General features: G+C 42.0%; 2 protein-coding genes across 3 annotated transcripts in view; one reads left to right on the top strand and one right to left on the bottom strand.

Annotated features, from left to right (window-relative positions):
- The window catches only part of LOC126995435 (uncharacterized), a 121,706-nt gene extending 119,095 nt beyond the window's left edge, over window positions 1–2,611 (bottom strand). The window contains exons 1-2 of one of the 2 annotated variants that reach the window (XM_050854996.1): window positions 2,477–2,596; window positions 2,267–2,354 (exon numbers count right to left, since the gene is read on the bottom strand). The gene's annotated coding sequence lies outside the window, so the exon portion shown is untranslated. Of the gene's footprint in view, window positions 1–2,266; window positions 2,355–2,476 lie in introns of both variants that reach the window. The other variant, XM_050854986.1, reaches the window with a different exon arrangement.
- On the top strand, window positions 2,523–22,074 carry LOC126995491 (putative tricarboxylate transport protein, mitochondrial). Its single transcript, XM_050855077.1, has 6 exons — window positions 2,523–2,671; window positions 14,936–15,146; window positions 15,543–15,766; window positions 19,829–19,972; window positions 21,263–21,413; window positions 21,662–22,074. The coding sequence occupies exons 1-6, from the start codon at window positions 2,557–2,559 to the stop codon at window positions 21,768–21,770; spliced, it is 954 nt and encodes a 317-aa protein (XP_050711034.1). The 5' UTR covers window positions 2,523–2,556; the 3' UTR covers window positions 21,771–22,074.
- Window positions 22,075–22,508: the final 434 nt, after the last annotated feature.

The raw sequence follows: 22,508 nt of genomic DNA, 5'->3' as shown, positions 1-22,508 counted from the left end.
TCGAATGTAGTATGCATCTCACGTGTTGGGGAGGCTCCACTCACTCAGCTCTCTTGCTCCTCCTCTTACTTATAGTCTTCTAACTCTTAACTTCCGCCGTCATGTTGCCTCTCTTTCTATCTTCTATCGATATTTTCACGCTGACTGCTCTTCTAAACTCGCTAACTTCATGCCTTCCCCCCCTCCTGCTGCCTCGCCGCATACGACTTTCTGGATCTGGATGATAATGCGCAGGATACCTTTCAGGTGCATAACACGCATTTGTGTTGTCTGTTGGGGGGACGGGGGAGACGAGTGTGCAGGGGAGGGAAATGAATCAAGCGTTATTGTTAGTGTTGGTGTGTTGTGGTGACAAGTGATTGTGTATTTGTTTTCTGAATAAGTCTTTTATACTGCAGTCTAAAACTGTTGAGGGAGGCTGTTCCAGTCACGTATGGTGCGTGGAAAGTATGAGCGCTTGTATGTGTCAGTGTTAGTGTGATATGTTTGGTATTTATGGATGTGTGTGTTACGAGTACGTTGACTGTTTGCGTTGTGTAGGTATGTTTGTGGGTCAAAGTCAATGTGAGTGTTTGTGATCTTGTACATAAGTGTAAGTCTGTGTGCTTGTCTGCGTATGTGAAGAGGTTCCATGTTTATCTGTTGTTTGATCCGTGTTGTGATTCCAGGCGTTCGAGTGTAATTGTTTGTAATGAACCTAGCCGCCTTGGTGTTGATTTGTTCTAACCTATCAATGTTTATGTGTGTGTAAGGATCCTACACCGTGGAGCAGTATTTCATTGTTGGTCTCACAAGTGTGTCATAAGCAATATGTGTTTAATGTCAGGTGTGCAGTTATGTAATTTCCTCCTCAGGAACCCCAGTGTTCGGTTGGCTGTGGCACTGATGTGGTCTATGTAAGTGTTGAACTTTAGGTTAGTGGAGAGGTGGACACCAAGATACTTGTGTGTGTGGACTGATTCTAGGTCGGAATTATGGAGAGTGTAAGTGTGATGGATGGGGTTGTGAGCTCATCCCTTTACTGTTCAAATCCCTTACGCACGAGATAACCAGCATCTTCACTCTTTCATCCCTCACGCTGGTAAACTCTGGAACAATCTTCCTTCATCTGTATTTCCTCCTGCCTACGACTTGAATTCTTTCAAGAGGAGGGAATCAGGACACCTCTCCTCCCGAAACTGACCTCTCTTTCGGCCACTCCTCGAGCTTAACTCTTTCATAGGAGCAGTGAGTGTGGAGTGTCATGAATGGATTGCAACACAACTTTTCCTCTCTCGAGGGACACCTATGTATAGCTGTTGCTTGAAATTCAATTTCAATTTTGTAGTATCTTGTTTCATGTATTTTATCTTGCATCCTTGGTGTGTCTCTCATACATTAGGCTACTTCGTATACATGAGCGAAAGACTACACATTCACATAATCATTGGACCCATTAATTTAAAGATCCCTCTGGAAGATTTTTTACCCCAATGAATATTAAACTGCATGATTGGGGTTCGAACGAAACGGTAAACTATGTAAGGTGTCATGCATGGGTTGGCACGGACAGACCATGTTTTTCACAAGTATTACGTGGCTTGATGTTTCTCCAGCATACCCAGCCTTGTGATTTTCAGCACAAGAATGCTTTTCGCCATTTTTTTCTTTCATCTTAGCCTCTTCCATTTAGCGTAACCCGTTTCTGGGTCGTGATCTGTAGAGTCCCTTGATAGATAGAGTCCCGACAGCCTAAGATTTGGACGCCATTATTGGCCCTGTTTTCGCCGCGAGAGCGTGTGCTAATGTTTGAAAAGCGCGGCGAAAACGCAGGACCAATAATGGCGTCCAAATCTTAGGTTGTCGGGACTCTATGAGGGACTCTACAGATCACGACCCAGAAACGGGTTACGCTAAATGGAAGAGGCTATTAGATGCATAAAAACCCAGTTCAGTAAGTAATACATATCCAAATAAGGAATCTTCTTATTTGCATGATATCTTTTCAAACCAAATTTGTAAAACAACAAATATTTACGCTGAGATGACTGTTAACGTCAACTTCTTGGTGACCGTACGATGTTTGCTGGCACCCAAGGATATGGATAGTTCCACTCCGTTTGTTTTTTGAGCTCATGTGATGGCGGGGTACACGGGATCTGAATGATTATGTAACAATTACAATAAAAGATAAAATCTGTAACATGGCACCAGTTAAATACCATGTGAACTCAGAGTAATAATAAAAAGAGGTACAGTTAACAAACAAGCGACGTCTGACACTCACCCCTCCTGTGATGAGCCAGCGTTGCCAGATTGTTGTACTCAGCCTTTCATATTTGCCGATTTCTGAACACAAAACTGCCTCCTCCACCCTAGTAATGCGATTCATTTGTAGTTATTGTTAAAATCATTAAATACTGGTGTTTTTTGGGCAATAATAATAGATCAGAAGCTGGAAAATACGATGCTATGAGTACGATAATTTGGCACATACCCTTGATCAGCTGTCCGCGGCTCCCTGTCTGTCAGTGTTTTGGTGGACGTGGTTGAAAGAGGTTGAAAAGTACGGCCGCTATGGATTCTCCCTCTCCCGCCTTTCGCTCGCCCTTCTTACGACCATGGATGAACCAGACGGGTGCGGCGGCAGCGTCTGGAGGAGGGAACATGGGACTCAAGGGTATTGTGGCAGGTAATGCAGAATGGGAGGTTTCTCTGAGCTTAAATTAAACAAGTGGAATCATTCTCTTGACCCCGTTCTTCGGGCTTGCATTAAAAGGGTTTTCTTGTGGTGAGGCTGCGTGACAACAAAATACGGGAGTGCCTGCTTAAAGGGATGAAGCTCTGTGGTGCCTTAATAAAGAGAGAGGGAAGGAGGTGGGGAATATCCAGTGTTAGTGTAAGTTGAATGTCTGGTGGTAGCGCCGGGTAGGCCTAACGCTTGTCGCTAGCAGATGATGTTGAGAGTGTGTGTTGAACTTTACACCTCTTCACTTTTCACCGGTGTGTGTGTGTGTGTGTGTGTGTGTGCTATCATCTCGACGAATGGATGCTTTGGTAAGTTATCGTAATTAAAATCTTTACAATAATCTACGCATACAAAACAAAATTATTAGCCGGTTCTACTACTACTACTACTACTACTACTACTACTACTACTACTACCACTACCACTACTACTTCTACTAACACTACTACTACTAACACTATTATTATTACTACTATTACTACTACTACTACTACTACTAAAACTATAACTACTACTAAAACTATACGTACCACTAAAACTATAACTACTACTTCTGTAACCACTACTATAACTACTGTTACTACTGTAACCTACTACAACTACTACTACTACTATAGTCCGTTTCATTCCGTCTGGCCACTCATGAACATGGATGTGGCACTTGCGCATTGTGGTTCGTGATTGCGTGAAGGTCAACTTTATATTTTCAGTGATATATTTGAATGTTTAAGCATACAAAAAAACTCAAGTCCTCTTATATTAACTGCAAACATATCAATTTGCATCGATAATCTACCATACAAGCACACGAATGAACAATTTGTATATCAAACAGTATAGTCTGACCATGCTCGAATGATTTGTAACCACTCGGCCACCGCCTCCCCCATATACATATATCTCTTAGGTAATACTTTATAAGAAGTCCGCCTCCCCCTTCGCCACTCTAGCCCCCCCTACCCCTTAAGACAAGCCTGGGGAACTGTGGGGAACCGGGGTTTGGGGGGGGAAGCCAAAATTACTGAAAAATGGGCTTCCAAAATTTCCCTAGAAAAATCCCTAAATGAAGGAAAATTTCCTTGTCTTGAAAGTAAGGAAAGTCCCAACTTTATAACTAACAGCCCCCCTCGCCCCCCTGCTAACCAAGGGGGCGCAACCCCCCTTGGACCCCCCCAACATGTATGATGCGCCGGAAAATCTTTTTTTTTTTTTTTTCGGTGGGGAGCATATTTAAACTACTTCAACCGAACTTTACGACCCCCCTCTTAACCAAGGGGGGCTGCGCCCCTCCGGCCCCCCCCCCCCCCCCCGCCCGCTTCCAAAATTTCTCTAGAAAAATCCCTAAATTAAGAAAAATTCCTTACATGGGGGGTTCAGGGGGGGCATAGCCCCCCATTGTTAGGAGGGGGGTCGAGGGGGGCGAAGCCCCCTCGTTTAAAGGTCGGTTGGAGTAGTTTAAATATGCTCCCCATCAAAAAAAAAAAAAAAGTTTCCAGCGCATCATACATGTGGGGGTGTCCAGAGGGGGGCGCAGCCCCCCTTGGTTAGCAGGGGGGCGAGGGGGGCTGTTAGGTTGTAAAGTTAGTACTTTCCTTACTTTGGAGACTATGTAATTTTCCTTCGTTTAGGGATTTTTCTTGGGAAATTTTGGAGGCCCATTTTTCAGTGATTTTGGCTTCCCCCCCCCAAAAAAAAAAAAAAACGGTTCCCCACAGTTCCCCAGGCTTGTCTTGGGGGGGGTAGGGGAGGCTGGAGTGGCGAAGGGGGAGGTGGAATTCTTATAAAGTATTACCATATCTTATATATATATATATATATATATATATATATATATATATATATATATATATATATATATATATATATATATATATATATATATATATATATATATATCGGAAAAGGTAGAGCTCATCATTTACCATGTGTGCGTCAAAAGGATTTATTGAACGATTAGGCTACCCTTAAAATGTAAATTCCTCAACTTGATTATATTGTGCAATTCACCATGATTCTCTCTCTCTCTCTCTCTCTCTCTCTCTCTCTCTCTCTCTCTCTCTCTCTCTCTGTGTGTGTGTGTGAGAGAGAGAGAGAGAGAGAGAGAGAGAGAGAGAGAGAGAGAGAGAGAGAGTTTTATGCATTGCAAGGTTGACCAGTCATTTGAGAAGTAAACAAGTGGATGCATTGACACACTATGGGAGAAAGGTCAAGGTTTAGGGAAATGTGTCTCTTAGAGAGAGAGAGAGAGAGAGAGAGAAAGTATGGATCGAGGTAGGGAAATAAAGGAGCAGAACGTTTATAGCCCAGAGAGAAGCACCAGATGAGACTACACCGTTGGCCAAAACGACGAAGCTGCTTCAGTCAACCAACCAGCTTCATGGTCGTTATAGAGCAGTGGTTTCCAACCTTTTTTTCTGTCGTTTCCCCCCTCATCAACTTCAACCACCCGGATTTCCCCCTTCACATGGACGAGGAAAAAAGTAGCCAAAACACGAAATTTACGCGCTTAATAACACAAATAATATAAGAAATAAATAGTAGCCAAACACTATATTTTACTTACTTGTAATAACACAAATCAGTCAATCAATAGCTCTGACGCCCCGTTTCCGCTGACTAATTGCTAGTAATTTATATTTCCTTCAGGTTAAATTTCCCCCCTGGAATCATAAAATTTCCCCCAGGTTGGGAAATGGTGTTATAGAGGGTGGAGATGATGAAAAGTGATGATGGAAAATGGTGGTGATAAAGGGCGTTTTTTGGTGGAGAGTATACATTGAGAGGTAATGAGGATATGATGATGGTCTGAGTGAAGATCATGATGGAAATTGGAAACCATGATGAAAGGGATGAGGTAGAGGATGAAAGATGAACGAGAAAGAGTATACGAGAAATCCGAAGCTGGTCATGATAGTGATGGGAGGAAGAGGTGTAGTGAGGATAAGGTGAGGTGATATGGGAATGTGATAAAACTCCCCCCTTAGTGATAGCCTTCCTTCTCTCTCCACTTCCTCCCTATCTCATGCGACGCCTGTCCTTTCCCTTCCTCACTTTAGCTCTTGTTGCTAGGGTTAATGCAGACTGACTGACTGACTGAGGAAGTGACTGACCCCTGTGTGTGTGTGTGTGCTCAAAGAGTCTCCCTGTATATATCACATTGGTGTTGTATGTGCGTATGTACAACAAAATGAATGACAGTTTTACACATAGGTTCATTAATACAGTATACTACTACTACTACTACTACACACACACACACACACACACACACACACACACACACTGCTTTGTATTATATTAGTTTATATACCACCTACAACAGGAATTTATAACAACATAAGTAGGCAAATGAAAAAGCTGCCTGTCATCTTACCGTCACTGTTCTGCTTCTCCCTCGCCTTCAGTGTACGCACCCCCGTGAACATTACATCTTGCCTGAAAGGAAGAAAAATCAAGTTGAGGCAGCAATAACTTGTACTTGGGTTACGTTGGGTAAGGGGCCTCTGTGACCTCGTTATGACGAAAGAGATGCGAGAAGGGAGGAGGAGGTTGTGTAAATAAATAGGGGTCATGATGAATCTCAGTTTAGTCGCACATGCAGACCCACTACATATTGCTTGCGTTATTTGGGGGTACGTGATATGTTGTAGTAGTGCCATATTCAGCATCGTTAAAATTATTCACCGCTTCCTGAATATACACAAATTTAAGCATTGTAATCACGCATTCTCAGAGGACATTAATTTTAACCACGATGCGTTTTGTTTTATTCTCTGCCATCGCGTATAACAATGAAAATTAATTTTATTTTTATTAGGACGGTGAATAATTATATCTCTAGACAAAAATATTGTTCGATAATTTGAATATACTAGTTTTGTGTGTGTTTTGATTTGATGTTTTGAGTGATTTTTTATTTTTTTCATTCTGCTTTCTAGGTCAATTAGTGATTTGTCTTCAGTGGGCTGCGTTCCAGATTCACTCTCATTGTTCCTGGTTGATCCCACGCCCAGCCCTTGCCTCTTGTCCCACCCCTTGGCTTCTCAATTTGTCTCCCTGATTGGCTGGCTGGCTGGACGTCTGTCTGCCTGAAAGAATCGTGGGGGGCGGCGGCGGCGGTAGTAGTGGCGACCTAACTGTTGTGGTGATGGTAGTGGTAGTTGGTGGTGACTGTAGTGGTGTTGATGATGAGAGACAATCTTCAGAGTCGTAGGGGTGGTCATTTTTTTGTGTTACCGTTCTTTTATGTAACCTTATGTAACGGTAAATAGACACAGACAACATAAAAAAAAACATGAACATATCCTCACCACACCGTAACCCCCCCGCCCAACACACACACACACATACACACACACACAGGTAAAATCGGCTTACAGCGTTTTCCACTTCCATCGCATCCGCCCCTCCCCCCACCTTTCGCCGCTCCACACCTGAGCTAACCTTCCATCCACCTACCTGTCCATCCCTACCTCCATGGTCCATCCACATCCGTTGCTTCTGCATCAGAGCCGCTGTTCTTCCTTTAACTGGTGAATGTCAGTCACTCACTCACCCGTGTGTGTGTGTGTGTGTGTGTGTGTGTGTGTGTGTGTGTGTGTGTGTGTCTCTCTCTCTCTCTCTCTCTCTCTCTCTCTCTCTCTCTCTCTCTCTCTCTCTCTCTCTCTCTCTCTCTCTCTCTCTCTCTGTTTACTGGTAAATATAGTGACTGCCACCACTACATTCATCATCATCATTCATCTGTATAATGATTATCATCATTATCAGTAATCCTGTTGTGCTTTAAGACAAACACATTCAAGGAAAACAGCCAGAGTCTCTAGAGAAAGCGAGAGCAAATGCATGACCCCAGCCAAACAAGCTTTAACTAACCTAACATCTGGTGGAGATTATTATCAGGGTTTATGGACGAGTCCTGGTGCAAGGACAGAGATGCTGGATGGACTACGCAGTAATAGGGCCAAAATAATTATGACGAACCTTCGTCAAGTCTCGTCACCATTGGCTACCCCGTTTACAATCACATACGCACACCCAAAAAATAAATATTTGGCCACAATGCTATCTAAGTGATGGGCGTATCTTGGAAGAAACCATGACAAGTTAATTTAAAAGGAGCTACACTTGTCCAGGAATGAAGAAAGATATCAGTTGTCCTCACCAAGTTCATTGATAAGAGTGGGCAAAATTAGGAGCATGAGAGAGAGAGAGAGAGAGAGAGAGAGAGAGAGAGAGAGAGAGAGATACTGTACATAGATTTACGTAGATATTCAGACCACACAGAACTAATAGTTCAGACTAGGTGGTTTATTCTTTAAACCTGAGTGAAATTACATAAAATCAAATACCACCAAGACTGCATTTCAACTTCAGCGAATATTAAAGTAAAGGAAGTGGCGGTCGTTTTTTCTTCTTAGTGTTGCAGTCGTTGGGGTCGAATTTAAAACCAAAACAAAGTAACCATAACCATATTAGAAGCCACCATCAAAACTCTCTCTCTCTCTCTCTCTCTCTCTCTCTCTCTCTCTCTCTCTTCAAGTTGGAACGAGGAATAAGAAGTTCGATTACGAAATGCACGGCGTTAAACTCAAAAGCGTTCAATGCGTCAAGGACTTGGGGATCAAAATCGCGTCAAACCTCAAATTCTCACAGCAATGCATCGATGCAGCAAATAGAGCGAACAGAATGTTGGGCTTCATTAAAAGTAACTTATTCAAGAATAAAGATGTATCATGTAATACTCCCGCTCTACAATTGTTTAGTCAGACCCCACTTGGAATATGCGGTTCAGTTTTGGTCTCCCCACCATACAAAGGATATTGCTAAATTAGGTGTTCAGCGTCGGGCAACGAAAATGATCCCTTCCTTGCGCAACAAATCCTACGAAGAAAGGCTTTCTACCCTTAACATGTTCTCTCTTGAGAAACGTCGCCTCCGAGGAAAACTGATCGAATGTTTTAAAATACTTAATGGTTTCACGAATGTAGACAGATCAACATTGTTTATGATCGATGACACTTTGCGCACGAGGAACAATGACGTAAAACTCAAATGTAGACAAGTAAATTCAGACCACCAAATTTTTCTTCACCAACGTTGTAGTGCGAGAATGGAATAAGCTTCCACCATCAGTGGTCCAGTGTAACACGATTGACTCCTTCAAAAATAAGCTCGACCGTCACTTCCTTCAACTTAATATCAACTAGAGTAGAAATGCAACGTTTAGGAGCCTTCTGATTAATGTAAAATCACTTAGGTTTAAGGACAGACCATCTAGTCTGGACCATGAGGTCTGTGTGGTCTGATTTTCTATGTAAATCTCTCTCTCTCTCTCTCTCTCTCTCTCTCTCTCTCTCTCTCTCTCTCTCTCTCTCTCTCTCTCTCCTCAAACCACTTGCCGTTAATGTTAGTTACTAGTCCTTTATATGTATGTATATATATATATATATATATATATATATATATATATATATATATATATATATATATATATATATATATATATATATATAATTGTCTTGTTGCACACATGACTACGTAAACATAAACGTTCATACATTTTTTGTTTGTGTTGTAAGTCGGGTGGATGTTTTGTTTGGGGGTTTCAAAGGCTGACTCACCAAGAATGTGTGATTGGCCGTCACGTGGGTCATACGGTACGTTGTGGTCTTGATAAAATGTTTTTTTTTTTTTGTGGTATGTTTATACCTTTGTGTCGCTTAGTAAGTTCTCTTCCTTCTCTAACACGGTTCCCTTTAAGTCCACGTCAACTTATCTTCCACAGCTCCAGCTGCTCTTATTTCTCGATATCTTCCTCTTGTTTTTATTTAACTCCTCCAGCTTTTCGTCCTTTCTGGTCAATCCTCATCAACTGCTATTCTCCCAGATCGACATCTTATACATCTTGACAAACTTCTCCTCCAATAAAGTATCCTCCTTGTATACACTATCGAGTGGTTCTGGTTGTGGTGCCATTTTTACCTTTGGAAAGTCACCTGTAGGGCTCTGGTCATACGCCACGCATCTGAAAGGACGTTTCCATGCCCCCAAGTAATAATTATCGTTTATCATCAGGAACAAGCCAACGATCAAGTAACATCTACACCAGACTCAACCTCTTTAGAATCTACGTATATTAATAAAAACCCTTAAGTATACTACTGATTGAAGAGTACAGCACTTCTTATAAGTATACAATTGATCTATGAGGGAAATAGTAGTTAAACCCCTCCAGTCTATATATTTCCTCAAGTTCAAAGAAAGGTCTAGCGATCGGGACAAGGGTGAGTGAAGGTTATCGCAGATCGGTGAAGGATGGATATAATATATTATGCTGACAGTGAAATTTCGAACGTCCAGTGACAGTAAGGAATCTACTGATGCCGTATTGCAGGTCGTTTTAGAATATATATATATATATATATATATATATATATATATATATATATATATATATATATATATATATATATATATATATATATATATATAAAACACACGGAGTACTGAGCTTTTATCCTGTTGAGCTGGTAATATCTGGGCTTCGGGTGGCGGATATGTGTGTGTGTGTGTGTGAATGACGGCTTATAAACTTCATTCCCTAGTAAACTTCTCATGAATATTATTATTTATTTTTTTCGTTGCCCTCAATTTTATTTCGTTCCGTTCGGTGCTTTCACTGGCTTTGTTAAATAATAAAAGCAAGTTTTCATATAAATTCAAAACCCTCATGATGCATCACATTCGCCTCCCGTTAGGCGGCACCACTGTCATTAAGGACGTTAGTGGCATGTTAATTAGGCAGGCAGGTGTTTCGTAAGGAGCTCTATCGTTAATTAAGCCTGCCGTCACCACACACTGATGGATAACTTTTAATACCGGGCGACTGTCAACTGTCTGGGCGGGAGAGTGATGGCTTTGGAGGGTTGGGTGTGGATGGGGGGAAGGGATGGTGATGGTAGGGGAGGGGCGGTGTGGCGGAGGAGGGGGTTGGGGTGATAGCGGGTGATGGGGATGGGAGTCGGATAAGGAGACGAGAGGATAACGCGAGCATGAGGTGAGGTGGCGCCACTTGCCCCCGTCCCTCCCCCCTACCCTTGTCCAGCTCCTACGCTCCCATCGACCCCTACCCCTAGCCTTCCCCCCTCTCTGGCATCTACCCCCTTCCCTCCTGCCCACGTCCGCCCCCGTCCATCTCTTCTGTTCCCATTAACCTATCCCATTCCTTCCCTCCTCTTCCCTCCCTCTCTCTTCCCAGACTGTGTTGCCGCCGTCGCCTTGTCTGTGTTTACTCACAACGATACTCTCCCTAACTCGTCTTTCCGTGTCTGTCTCGATACTTGTCTGTCTGAGCCCGTCTACGTTGAATGGAATGGGAAGAAAAGGAGAGGAAGAGAAGGGGAGGAGGGCCATGTTTTTTCTTCGTACGTTGCTGGTAAAAGTTTTTGCCATGAGTTTTTTTCAGGTCTTTTTTTTTTCTTTTTTTTTATGGCGAGGGAGGACTGAAATAAAGGAAAGGTGGTTGGGGAGGGGGTTGAAGTGCAACGACGTGAGTGGGAGGAAGAAAAAGCAATAGTTGGAGGTATGATCTAGCTGCGCATGGCCTCGCTGCTTATCCCATTGGCCCTTAAAAACCCATTACCCCGGGACACAGGCAAGTGCAAATTCGGATTACTACAGTTTACCTTCCCCAGGTTTCCTCAGGTACCCATATATCTACCACTCCGAAAGGGAGGAGGAACAGCTGGGTGTTCGCCGACTGCTCAGGCAGGGATTCAAACTCAGGCTCGCAGATTCGTAGTTAGGAATGCTAACCGCTCTATCACGGAGGTTCGAGAAATTCATATTTCTCCCAAGAAAAAATATTGCTTGGAAAAAGAAGCTAATGATTATACCTGTTAATAGAAATGTTTATAAAATAAATGTTTCTTGGTATGATGACATAATTATGTGCATTGATGAGTCGTTCAATCAAAATTAAAGTATAACTGGATATTTCCTGAACTCACAACTCTGTAGGTACGCCAGGGTTTATCAGCAATAGGAATTATCCTAAGATTATTAACTTGTCTTAAAGTCGATGTTGTGATACGGTTAGAATGGAACTTACAAAATTGACATATAGTTGCACGACACCAATTAGCGTCCTCATGGTAAACAATGGAAAGTATTCCAAACACGGGGTAGGGGAAATCATAACTGTGCACGACACTAACCACCAGTAAGGCCGCCGCCTTCTCACTGACTGGCTGGCCATGTTCTGCAAAAAAGCCGGATCAGTATATTTCCTGGTCACCTTGATATATAAGCTTGATACACCAGTGCTCTCAAGAGACGGATGATACACATATTTAGATGCATATTTTTATCGTAGGTAATGAGAACATGCTACAAGTAGGTCGGGACAGACAGGGGTATATTTTGCTCAAGAAAATAATGTTGCATGCTGACCCACTTCAACCTGCGTGTTAACCCGCTGTTGCTGGTGGCAACCCAAGACTGGATCCTGCTGAGGCCGTCTGGCAGCTACATTCTTGCCACTTGTGGACTTTCACTTTCCGTTGGGCTTCGCTATCAACAGGGACAGATGAAGAAGCTGTAGTCTGCATTATCATCGCCCGGTTCGAGGAGAGCAATAAATTTTTCGTCGTCTATCAGATATCTCAATCTTAAGACATACGGTAGACATCATGTGTGTTAAAGGATTAAACCTCACTAGTTTCCACAAAGCGAAATAACACTAGTTAGCTATCGCGAAGAGTTATAAGCCCCTCGTCTGAGTTGATGCATCCGCGCCTATCCGTTATCCCCCCACACCCCTTCCACCTACCCAACATTCTTCAAGTTTCCTCCCTCTGTTGTGCTAGGGATCTCCTTTCAATGTGACCCTATGCAATTAGAATATGCATATAGTGATAAAAAAAAATATTGTTGCAGCTACGGCACACACACACACAGAGACACGGCCCGGTAGCTCAGTGGATAGAGGTTCTGCCTCACAACCAGAAGGACCGGGGTTCGATTTCCCGGCCGGGTGAAGATAAGTTGGGTTTATCTTTCACGTGTAGCCCCTGTTCACCTAGCAGTGAGTAGGTACGCGACGTAAGGCAAGGAGTTGTGACGTTCTTGTCGCGGTGTGTTGTGTGTGAGTGGTCTCGAGTCCTTCCCAAAGATCGGTACTTTGAGCTCTGTGCTCTTCCATAGGGTAGGTAACGGCTGGGTGTCGAGAGAGACCCGCAGCAGACCAAGAAGTGAATTACACACACACACACACACACACCAAGCTAGTGTTGGGTTTGTTGTTTTGTTGGGCTGCATCACCAGTACCAGACCTGATAACATATCCTCAATACCAAATGCGAATAACTCAGAAAATCTGTTCGTCACTCAACCCAAGGCGGCGCGCCGTGACAGCCTCTGACGATGACTGTACAAGCACTAACATGATCGCCGCTCATGTCCCGTACAAAGTTTTCTTTGATGCATAACATACTATATCTGTTTTTTAACTTCATTGTAACTTCTCTATTTTATCATTCTCTCTCTCTCTCTCTCTCTCTCTCTCTCTCTCTCTCTCTCTCTCTCTCTCTCTCTCTCTCTCTCTCTCTCTCTCTCTCTCTCTCTATCTATCTATCTATCTATCTATCTATCTATTTATCTATCTATCTTCAATGTAGCCAAGATCGATATTGTTTGATTATAATAATAATAATAATAATAATGATCAAAATAATTTATTATTATTATTATTATTATTATTATTATTATTGTCATCATCATCTCCTCGATTCAAATTTCCACGTGGTTGCTTCGCTGAGGCCTGAGATGCCAGCTTTCCCACGGTCGGTGTCTCGCTATTACCAGTTGATATGTTTTGTCTTAAGTTTGACAGTTTGAATAATGTTTTACACTATTCCTGTCATGACTTTCCTATATTAGTAATCTTTCGTTTTCGCTCAAACGCCGAAGAATTTCTCCCCATCCTCCCCTCCCCTTCCCCTTCACTACCCCATATCCTCCCTATCTTTCCTCCCTGTCTACTTCAGCTGTTATTCAAGGTCGCACCACCCTTCCTTCCCAACCCCCTACTTCCTCCTCTCTCACATGACGCTGATCTCTCCTCTTCCCCCTTCCCTGTCCCCTCCCTCCTCCCACGGAAAGTTGCAGTATTGACCACGAAAAAAAAAAAAGACATGCCCCACACAGATATCTTTCCCTTCCCCTCTCTGTCCTTTTCTGCCCCATCGCCTTCTCCCCACTCCCTTCCCTCCTCCCCTTCCCGTCCTCTACTCCCCTGTCTCCCACTTACCTCCCTCTCCTCCCCCCGTTTGCCTTCTCCATTTAGCCATTATTGCGAGAGATGGTTATAAAGAAAAATTAATACTACGATGTTAGAAAAAAGTCAAACTGCAGTGCGACGGATGTAAAACTAAATAAATACCAAAAAACACAAATTGACACGTAATCAAATACACTTAATTAAAAACATTCCCAGGTGAATATGTGCCTCAAACTGAATAAATCCGATAAAATATGACTGAATGATGGCAAATGAATGAAAAGAACTGAATGAATTACATAAGTGACTGACCACGTGCTCCTCCCCCCCCCTTTCTCGTGCTTTGAGAGCTTACCGTGAGTGTTTCCAAGGAGCACCGTGTTTGGGAGGTGGTCAGACTGGCCATGAATACTCAAAGTGGGTTCCAGTTTCTTTCATCCCATTGAGGTGGTCTGGCCTCTCTCCAGTAATAACTGCTGAACTGGCCAATACAGTGGGCAATATGTACTACGTACTTGGAATACAATGTTTCACTTCTTTCTGTAACCATTCATGTATATAACTGGTATCACGATAAGCATTTATCAGTTTGTGGGACCAGGATAAACATACACTGATTGATGTGTTTAGCCACGGTTACGGAATAAAAATATAAGAATAACTCCAGTTTTGGCTCGTATATTAATATTTCAGTTTATGTAGAATAGCACTGTGGCATACTATGAGTCTCATACTTTAGCTGAATATGTCTCTTGCATGCACATAAATTTATAGGACTCAGCAATAGTTAATGCCAGAGGAATGTGTTAGGGAAACTGTCATGACTATGGAACAATCTCTTTTCCATTAACAGTGATGGGGTTGTGTCTTTAGAAAATTATTTTTGTAATCATTATAGCAACTATTAAACATCCTTTTTGCTTCTCCAGGTGGCATAACTGGAGGCATTGAGATCTGCATCACCTTCCCCACTGAGTATGTCAAGACACAACTACAGTTGGATGAAAAAAGTGGCGGAGCGAAGAGGTACAATGGTATCGTGGACTGTGTCAAGAAGACTGTCAAAAGCCATGGGTTCTTTGGCCTCTACCGAGGTCTCTCCGTCCTGTTGTATGGCTCTATACCCAAGTCAGCCTGCAGGTGGGTGTCAGCCTGAGGTTTATAAGGTAAAATATGGATAATTTCACAAGACTTTGCTTTACATAAACTAAATCCAATTACAATAAAGAATGTGTAGGAAATGAAGTTGTGAGGTAACATTTCTCTGGTCTAAAAAAATAAAAAAAAGTATGCTGTCAGCTGATTTGCTTTATCAAAATTTACTGGTGTCACTGGTGTAGCATATTTTCTTACTCTTTTAGTAAAATTATAAACTCAATTAGTAGTTTGCTACAGTAAAAGTATTTTTAGATTATTTACTTGTGCCATGGCTTTCACTGCTTTATATTTTTATTCAATTAATATTATTCATAACATTTAATGGTAGATGATTTGCTACATTTGTAGACATTAATCAACAGCACTTTTGAATTTCAGATTTGGTGCCTTTGAACAGCTGAAAAAGCACAGTGTAGATGAAAGGGGTAACCTGTCTCCTGGGAAGAGGCTTTTGTGTGGCTTGGGTGCAGGGGTGTGTGAGGCTGTGTTTGCAGTCACCCCCATGGAAACAATCAAAGTAAAGTTCATCAATGACCAGCGTTCAGCAAAGCCAAAGTTCAAGGGTTTTTTTCATGGCATTGGTTGTATTCTAAGAGAACAGGGTAAGTGAGCGTGGGAGAGAATTCTGCCTAACTAAAATTTACTTTATCTTTCAGGAACTAAAAAACTTAAAATTTATTGTATTATCAAGTAGGCTCATTAATAGTTTCCTCACTCATTTCATGACCAATAGGCCTAGGACTAAAGTTCATAGTGAGACAGATAATAATTGAGCTGATTTGTATGTAGAGAGGAGTGGTTCCTGACTTTAATGTCCTCACAACCCCTTTTTCAAATCCCTGAGATTTTTGCAACTCCTTTACCATCAGCTGTTTCAGTTTACAGACTTTCATTTGAGAATGGAATAATCAACATTAGATATGAAGTGTCTAGAGCTCGAGGGGCAAACACGCCAACGTGGCGGATTTTGAGTTTTCGCCGGTTTCCGCTAGAGGGAAGCACTGTGCAACCCTCTGTGAATGTGAAAATGGGAAATTGGTCTCTATAGTTCAGTAGAATGGTGGTGAGGGTAGCGTGTTTTTGCCTATCTGCAGAGTGTATTAAGTCGGCTGTATCAGTGCTCTAAGGCCGCAGAGCACTAGTAAAACTCACAAAACATCTAAATATGGAAATTTAAACTGGCTGTTATGCTGGGATTACACATCTGCGATTTTGCCTCTGCGACTTATTGCGATACTGAAAATGTGAAAAAAATGGTGAAATCGCAATCTACTACGCTCTCGCTGCAACAATCATAACAGGAATAGCAGAGAGTCTTTCTGAAGTGTTGTGGTGTTGCCATGTATCGCGGGTGATCGTGCAATGTGGCCACTGCTGCGATTTTTTTGGGAATGTTCAAAACAGATCGCAAGCTGACTCCAGAGTCCTATATCGCACACTGCAACTCGGCAATGATATCATTGCAATGACTGCAGTGCCCTGCGACAAATCATTGGTGAATGAAGCAACATTCTCATCGCGAGATGTGGCAACGAGGTATCGCTATAAATAAACTGGGCGAGCGATGCTCCCTCGTTTAGTTTCCACACTGCTGTGCTCTGGTGACGACTGCCTCTTGCTCTGCCAACCACCGCTCCCGCCCACAGTGTGCCACACAACGTCTTGTCCCCTTCAGGACCCCTTCTGCATCATGCTGAAGGAGAGGAAGGACAGCAAACTCCCCATAAAGACCAAGAAGACCAAAGTCTCTCCACCAGCCCCCACACCTACCAATCCACCAAACCCCAAACCACCACCCTCATCGTCAGCATCAACAAACACACCCTCAACACCTGACGACCAGCCTGCTGTGGAGATATTGGCCACCTACCATTCTGTGGAAGTAATCGGGAATCCACAGGAAGTTTTACAGGCACTGCCAGCTCCACCCCCACCAGCACCTGTTTTACAGGAACAAAATTAATCCGATCCAGAGTGGCCTGTCCAAGCAGAAAGTGAGGTGGAGGACGCCGACGAAGAAAAAGAATTATCATCAGAGGGCCAGGCGGCATGTGGAAAGAGGAAGAGGCCGTTGCCCCTGCCGGCATCAGACTCCAAGCCAACAGCTCCCACGTCCACGAACATAAATTTATATAGTCTGCATCCACGACAGTCAGCAGGACCACCGAAAAGAACTTCTTGTAATTATTGTAGTGTGAACCACTGGACTCTGGATTCCTGATGCATATGTGTTTCCTGTCAACTGTACCCAGGGTGTGAGGGAAATTCCAGTGTTCTTGGAACCTATTGGCAATCTCCTTCCAACCCTCCACTGAGTCTGGCATTTGCAGGAATTCATCTCAAAACGCAGCAACTATGGCTCAGCACGTCTCAGGAACAACAAGGGAGATGGCGCTGGGTGCCACACGGAATGCATAACCAAGGCTCTTGTAGGAATTCCCCGTCGCGAAGAATCTTAGGATTTTAGCAACACCTTAGCCAGGGTCCAAGGGCTTCTTCATGAATGTTGTCTTCTTTTCAATGTAGGGTCGAACACGCTCCACTATCTCGTTAAACATGGTCTCAGTGATGCGGATGTAGTTCTGGTAGAGCAGAGGGTCCTCGTCAGCCAGCTCACGCATCAAGTTTTGATAGTGGCCTTTGGTGGCTCGTCATGTCAGGTATCCACGTACCCAAGTACTTCGGGCCTTCCTTTTCTTGCGTTTCTGTATCAGCTATACAAAATATTGGAGGGTTATTGTGTGCAATCTTTCAGGTCACTATAGCTGCCACTAGCTGAGGATTCTTTGCAATGTCACTGTCGATAAAGTCAATGAAGCTCATGGTGTTGGCGTTGCTACTGCAGGGGTAGATTGGTTAGTGTACAGGCAGGTGGACTCCCCCCCTCATTTATATCCCTGTGGGGACACCCAGCAGGTGGTCACGGTTAATTGCAGTACATCGTTGCGAAGTCGAACTGGAAAAGAGAGCCAGTCGAGCATCAGTCGAGCTGCATTCTTTATTCATTGTAATACTCATGCATACGTCGCAGGTGCTCACGATGTGCTCACAATGAATCCCTGTATGAGTTTGTGATAATTGCAGTAAGCTGCGATATGCACTTAATCATTCCTCACTTTGCCTGCAATGATTGCAAAGGTCTACGACTAAGCGAGCGGAAATTGAGCACACGTCGTAATGGCTTGCGAGATCTTTCTTGTCGCAACAAATCGCGCTCCTCGGGTGGCGACCGAGCTGAGACTCCAACATTTTCGGTATCGCAGTTAGTCGCAGAGGCAAAATTGCAGATGTGTGATCCCAGCATTAGTTACATCATGTTCTTTTAATTTCCCGAGTTTGGATTAAATCGGATAATAAATATACATTAATAAAAAATTAAAAAAACATTACATGTTAATAATTAACACAATTTCACACAAACATTGATTCCATCGAATTTGTCTAGCTGAAAACTTTCTATTGATGTATGGTGATATTGCTATGTGTGTTTTTCATTATGTTTTTGCTATGTTCGACTTTGAAGGCCTGTAGCTCAAAACTAGACGCCTAATATATCATGATGGATATGACAAAATTATGTTAACAATGGCTAAAATTCAGTAGCTGTTCAAGTTGTTCTCTGTCCTAGACTACCCAGTTTTCCCAAGCTTTCACAACCCCCCCTAGCAAATCCCTATGGGTCACAACCCACTGAGTGGAAACCCCTTGTATAGAGAAATGAAGGGCCTCTATGTAATGGCCCAAAATACTGTGGAGACTACAAAGACTTGACCACAGAATGCTTTTTGGCTAGATGCTAAAGTGTTTGCCTTCCTATTTGGGGGCCTGTATTCAGTACCCAAGTGTATTATTGAGAAAAGATTTATCCTCTTAAATTGATCAATTTTTCATGTGCTTTGTGAAGTGGAAGTGCCCTCAATAACACTATGGCACTATGGTCTGATGGCGGTATAAAGCAAGGTGAGGAAAGCCCAGTGAATGGAAAAGAAAAGATAGAGCTAAATATGGAGGTAAGAAGGAGCAGGTAGTGAGGGTAGGAAAATAATCTGTTGCTGATTGATAAGGTGATATGAAAAGGAAGAAAAAAGACTCCAGTTTCTAATAGGATGGTTAGATCAAACAGAGGATGTGATTTTGTTGAGAGAAAAAAGATATTTGTATAAGGAAAGTGTGGTGATTCTGCTAGAACATTTTGAGTACAGGAGAGATGGCAGGGGAGGTGGGCTAAATTAGGGAAACCTGCAGCATGAAGGAAAGATAGCAAGGTGTGGTAGATGGAGAACGAAATGTTGCTGGTCTCGCAAAGGCTTGGGAGAGTGTCATGAGGTAGGAGTGAATAAGGTTAGTGTGTTCTATATGCCAACTCGTGAGTGCTGTTCCCACCACCTTGTTGAAGAAGTTATGAAAATGTATGAATGTGCAGCCAAATAGGGAGGGGGGGATGAATGGCAAACTGAGCAAGGAGTTTTCTGTTAATGTGAGTGTGCATCAGGGATCTGTATGAGAACCTTTACTGTCTACTATGGTTCATCATCCTGCACAAATTTGAAAAATGTTTGATTCCTATACTGTTTCCTTTTCGTTTTATTTTATTATTATTTTTTTTATGAACATCAGATGAAACAACAGGAACACTATTGACCAAGCTGTATATTTGCACCCAGGCATCCGAGGAACCTATCAGGGAGTGACAGCCACCATCATGAAACAGGGCAGCAACCAAGCCATGCGCTTTTATGTCATGGAGACATGCAAAGACAAGTATCGAGGTGGAGACCCAACTAAACCTGTACCCAAATTAGTTGTTGGTAAGGCATATAAATTATATTTATTCTAATTACCAACATTAATTTTGTCTAAATGTGAAAATTTGTACTCCTTTTCTTGTCTTACACTGTAAAAACAATCTGCAGTATAATAACTTTGAAGTCTATATGCAATGTTTATGTTTCTGAGGGCAGTGACATCTCAAGGATAGGTTGATTTATATTGTGAAATGATTATATAAAAATAGTAGTTTTTTATATAGATATCTTAAAATAGTTTTAATACAAAATAGTCAACATATTGAAGTGCTCATATATGATTTTTTATACAGATATATTAATTTTTGTGGCATCAGGAAGGTTTTTCGTCGTGGCGCGTGAAATGAGTCAGATTCAGCGAATGTTCGTCACGAATTCTGGTCGAGCTCGAGCGAAAACTACTGAAGCTAGGAAGGCGTGTTTGGTGAAAAATGAAAGCTCTTTTAATACAGATTAATAATCAGAAAAAAATTGGAAAGCATTAAATAAATAAAAAAGTTATAAGCAAAAAACTAGGATGTGTCCAAATCGCGGCAAAAGGGCCGAAAAACGGGCTATTTTGTGACGGCTCAGCGACGAACTTGGAATTGAGCTATCAAAAAATCCTTCGAGTTGGTCAAACTGCATTGCCAAGAGGGGCTATTTGCCAAAGTACACCCTTCTAGAAGCAATAGCAAGGCCACACTAAACGAAAACGCCAAAGTGTCTGGAGTTCGTCAAAATCGCTCTCGACAGGGTTTACGTTTCGAGCTCTAGCGACGAAACTACTGGGAGTAGGGAAATGCTATGCACCATATTGGAAAGCACATTGGCAGAGCTAAACGATTGGTTAAATAAGTTTTTTGAAATTCTCAAAAAATGAGCGGGTTTTAAGGTTGGGAACTCAAACATAGTTTTTTTTCAGTCGTTTTTAGCAAATTTACTTGATTTTTTACCCTTTTGAGTCGGTTTTTGAGCTTGGTCGCTAATTAAAAATATAGCCCTTTCATTTTGCCATCGATTGATACCAAAAACTTTTCTGTAGCCCCAGAAATAAGGGAGTCATGGCGATTCGCATAAAAGCGGTTGATTTTCCAAAATTCGCGGCTTAACGACTAGGCTGGGGCAAGTGTCCGTTCCATAGTATAGGGTTCATTGCTGAGGGTGAAAATTTATTTGCTTCACTCTGGTAGACAAATATACTCAAGCTGCTCAAGTTTGTCTGTGTAGGAAATGTATAGTACATATAACCAAGACAAGACATTGTCTGCCATATGCCAGAATATAATTTTAAGTTTGAATTATGATCCCCAGGCATGTTTGGTGGGTTAGCTGGAGCTGTTTCAGTCTTTGGAAACACTCCTATTGATGTTGTGAAGACTAGAATGCAGGGCCTGGAGGCCAGCAAGTACAAGAATACTTTAGACTGTTTCCAAAAGATTTGGAAGAATGAAGGACCACGAGCGTAAGTCTGATTCAGATCTTTAATTTCTTTGAAATAAGGGCACCACAAACAACTGTTTCAACAAAAAATGGATACAGTACATAGCAACTATTAATACTCATTCTTCAACACCACAGGTCTTTATGTACTTCCCACTCCCTCTGAATGCCATTTAAAATGTTAAATCATAGGACTAATAGTTTAAATCAATTTTTGAGAAACTATACAAAAGTATATCCCTAGCACTAAAAAAAATATTTTTGTTTCAGGTTTTACAAGGGGACAGTGCCCAGGCTGAGCCGTGTGTGTCTAGATGTGGCCATCACCTTCATGATATATGACAGTTTTATGGAACTGTTCAATCGTGTGTGGAAGTAGAAGTGGCATGTCAGGCACACTGCAGCAGGCAAGGTAACAAGTGACACTGTTTACGTCCAACCATGGTTAAATGTCTCGCACACAATTTTGCATTTGTGAATGACATCCTGCAATATTTTTGTTTAAGTTCAGTAACCACTGGAAAATGTTTAACATTTTGATTTTCTAAACTTACTATAATCTGAAACTTACGGTCAGAATTTTATTCATACTTGTGTATATCTGTCAAGTCTTATGTTTTTTGCGTAAGTCTTACGTAATTTCGGTGATTTTCAAGTCTTACGGCGTAAGTTGAAAATCTGATGTTTTTATATATATATATATATATATATATATATATATATATATATATATATATATATATATATATATATATATATATATATATATATATATATATATATGTTTGTTTTAAACAATTTGAAATATATCATACACGCCATATTTAAATTCATGTGAGCGTGCTGAGTAACGGTTACTGTTACGGTTAGTGTGTGTGTGTGTGTGTGGGGAGGAGGAGGTACCTCGTGCACCCTGCTTGAGTCCGTCGGAACCATACCTGTTAAGTCTTACGTTTTTTATGCACAAACTTATGGTCTCTTACGCAAAATCTTATGGCAAGACACCACAGTAGCTTGACAGGTATGCTTGTGACTTACAGGTAGCCACAGGTTGTGAGGAAAGCATGGTCAAGCTCTTCACTGTTCACACTATGGCAGTGTTTTGCCAAAATCCGTT

Source organism: Eriocheir sinensis, chromosome 1 (assembly GCF_024679095.1).
Source record: "Eriocheir sinensis breed Jianghai 21 chromosome 1, ASM2467909v1, whole genome shotgun sequence".
In the NCBI taxonomy this organism is placed as follows: domain Eukaryota; kingdom Metazoa; phylum Arthropoda; class Malacostraca; order Decapoda; family Varunidae; genus Eriocheir; species Eriocheir sinensis.
The sequence above is the reverse complement of the archived record's forward strand: the minus strand, read 5'-3'. Positions and strand labels throughout refer to the sequence as shown.

What these genes read in the sequence shown, in the direction of transcription:
- LOC126995491 (XM_050855077.1), top strand. Translation starts at nt 2,557, where the DNA reads ATGGATTCTCCCTCTCCCGCCTTTCGCTCGCCCTTCTTACGACCATGG. An exon ending in ATACCCAAGTCAGCCTGCAG is followed by an intron (nt 15,147 to 15,542) that starts GTGGGTGTCAGC and finishes TTTGAATTTCAG; the next exon opens with ATTTGGTGCCTTTGAACAGC. An exon ending in AAGAATGAAGGACCACGAGC is followed by an intron (nt 21,414 to 21,661) that starts GTAAGTCTGATT and finishes TTTTTGTTTCAG; the next exon opens with GTTTTACAAGGGGACAGTGC.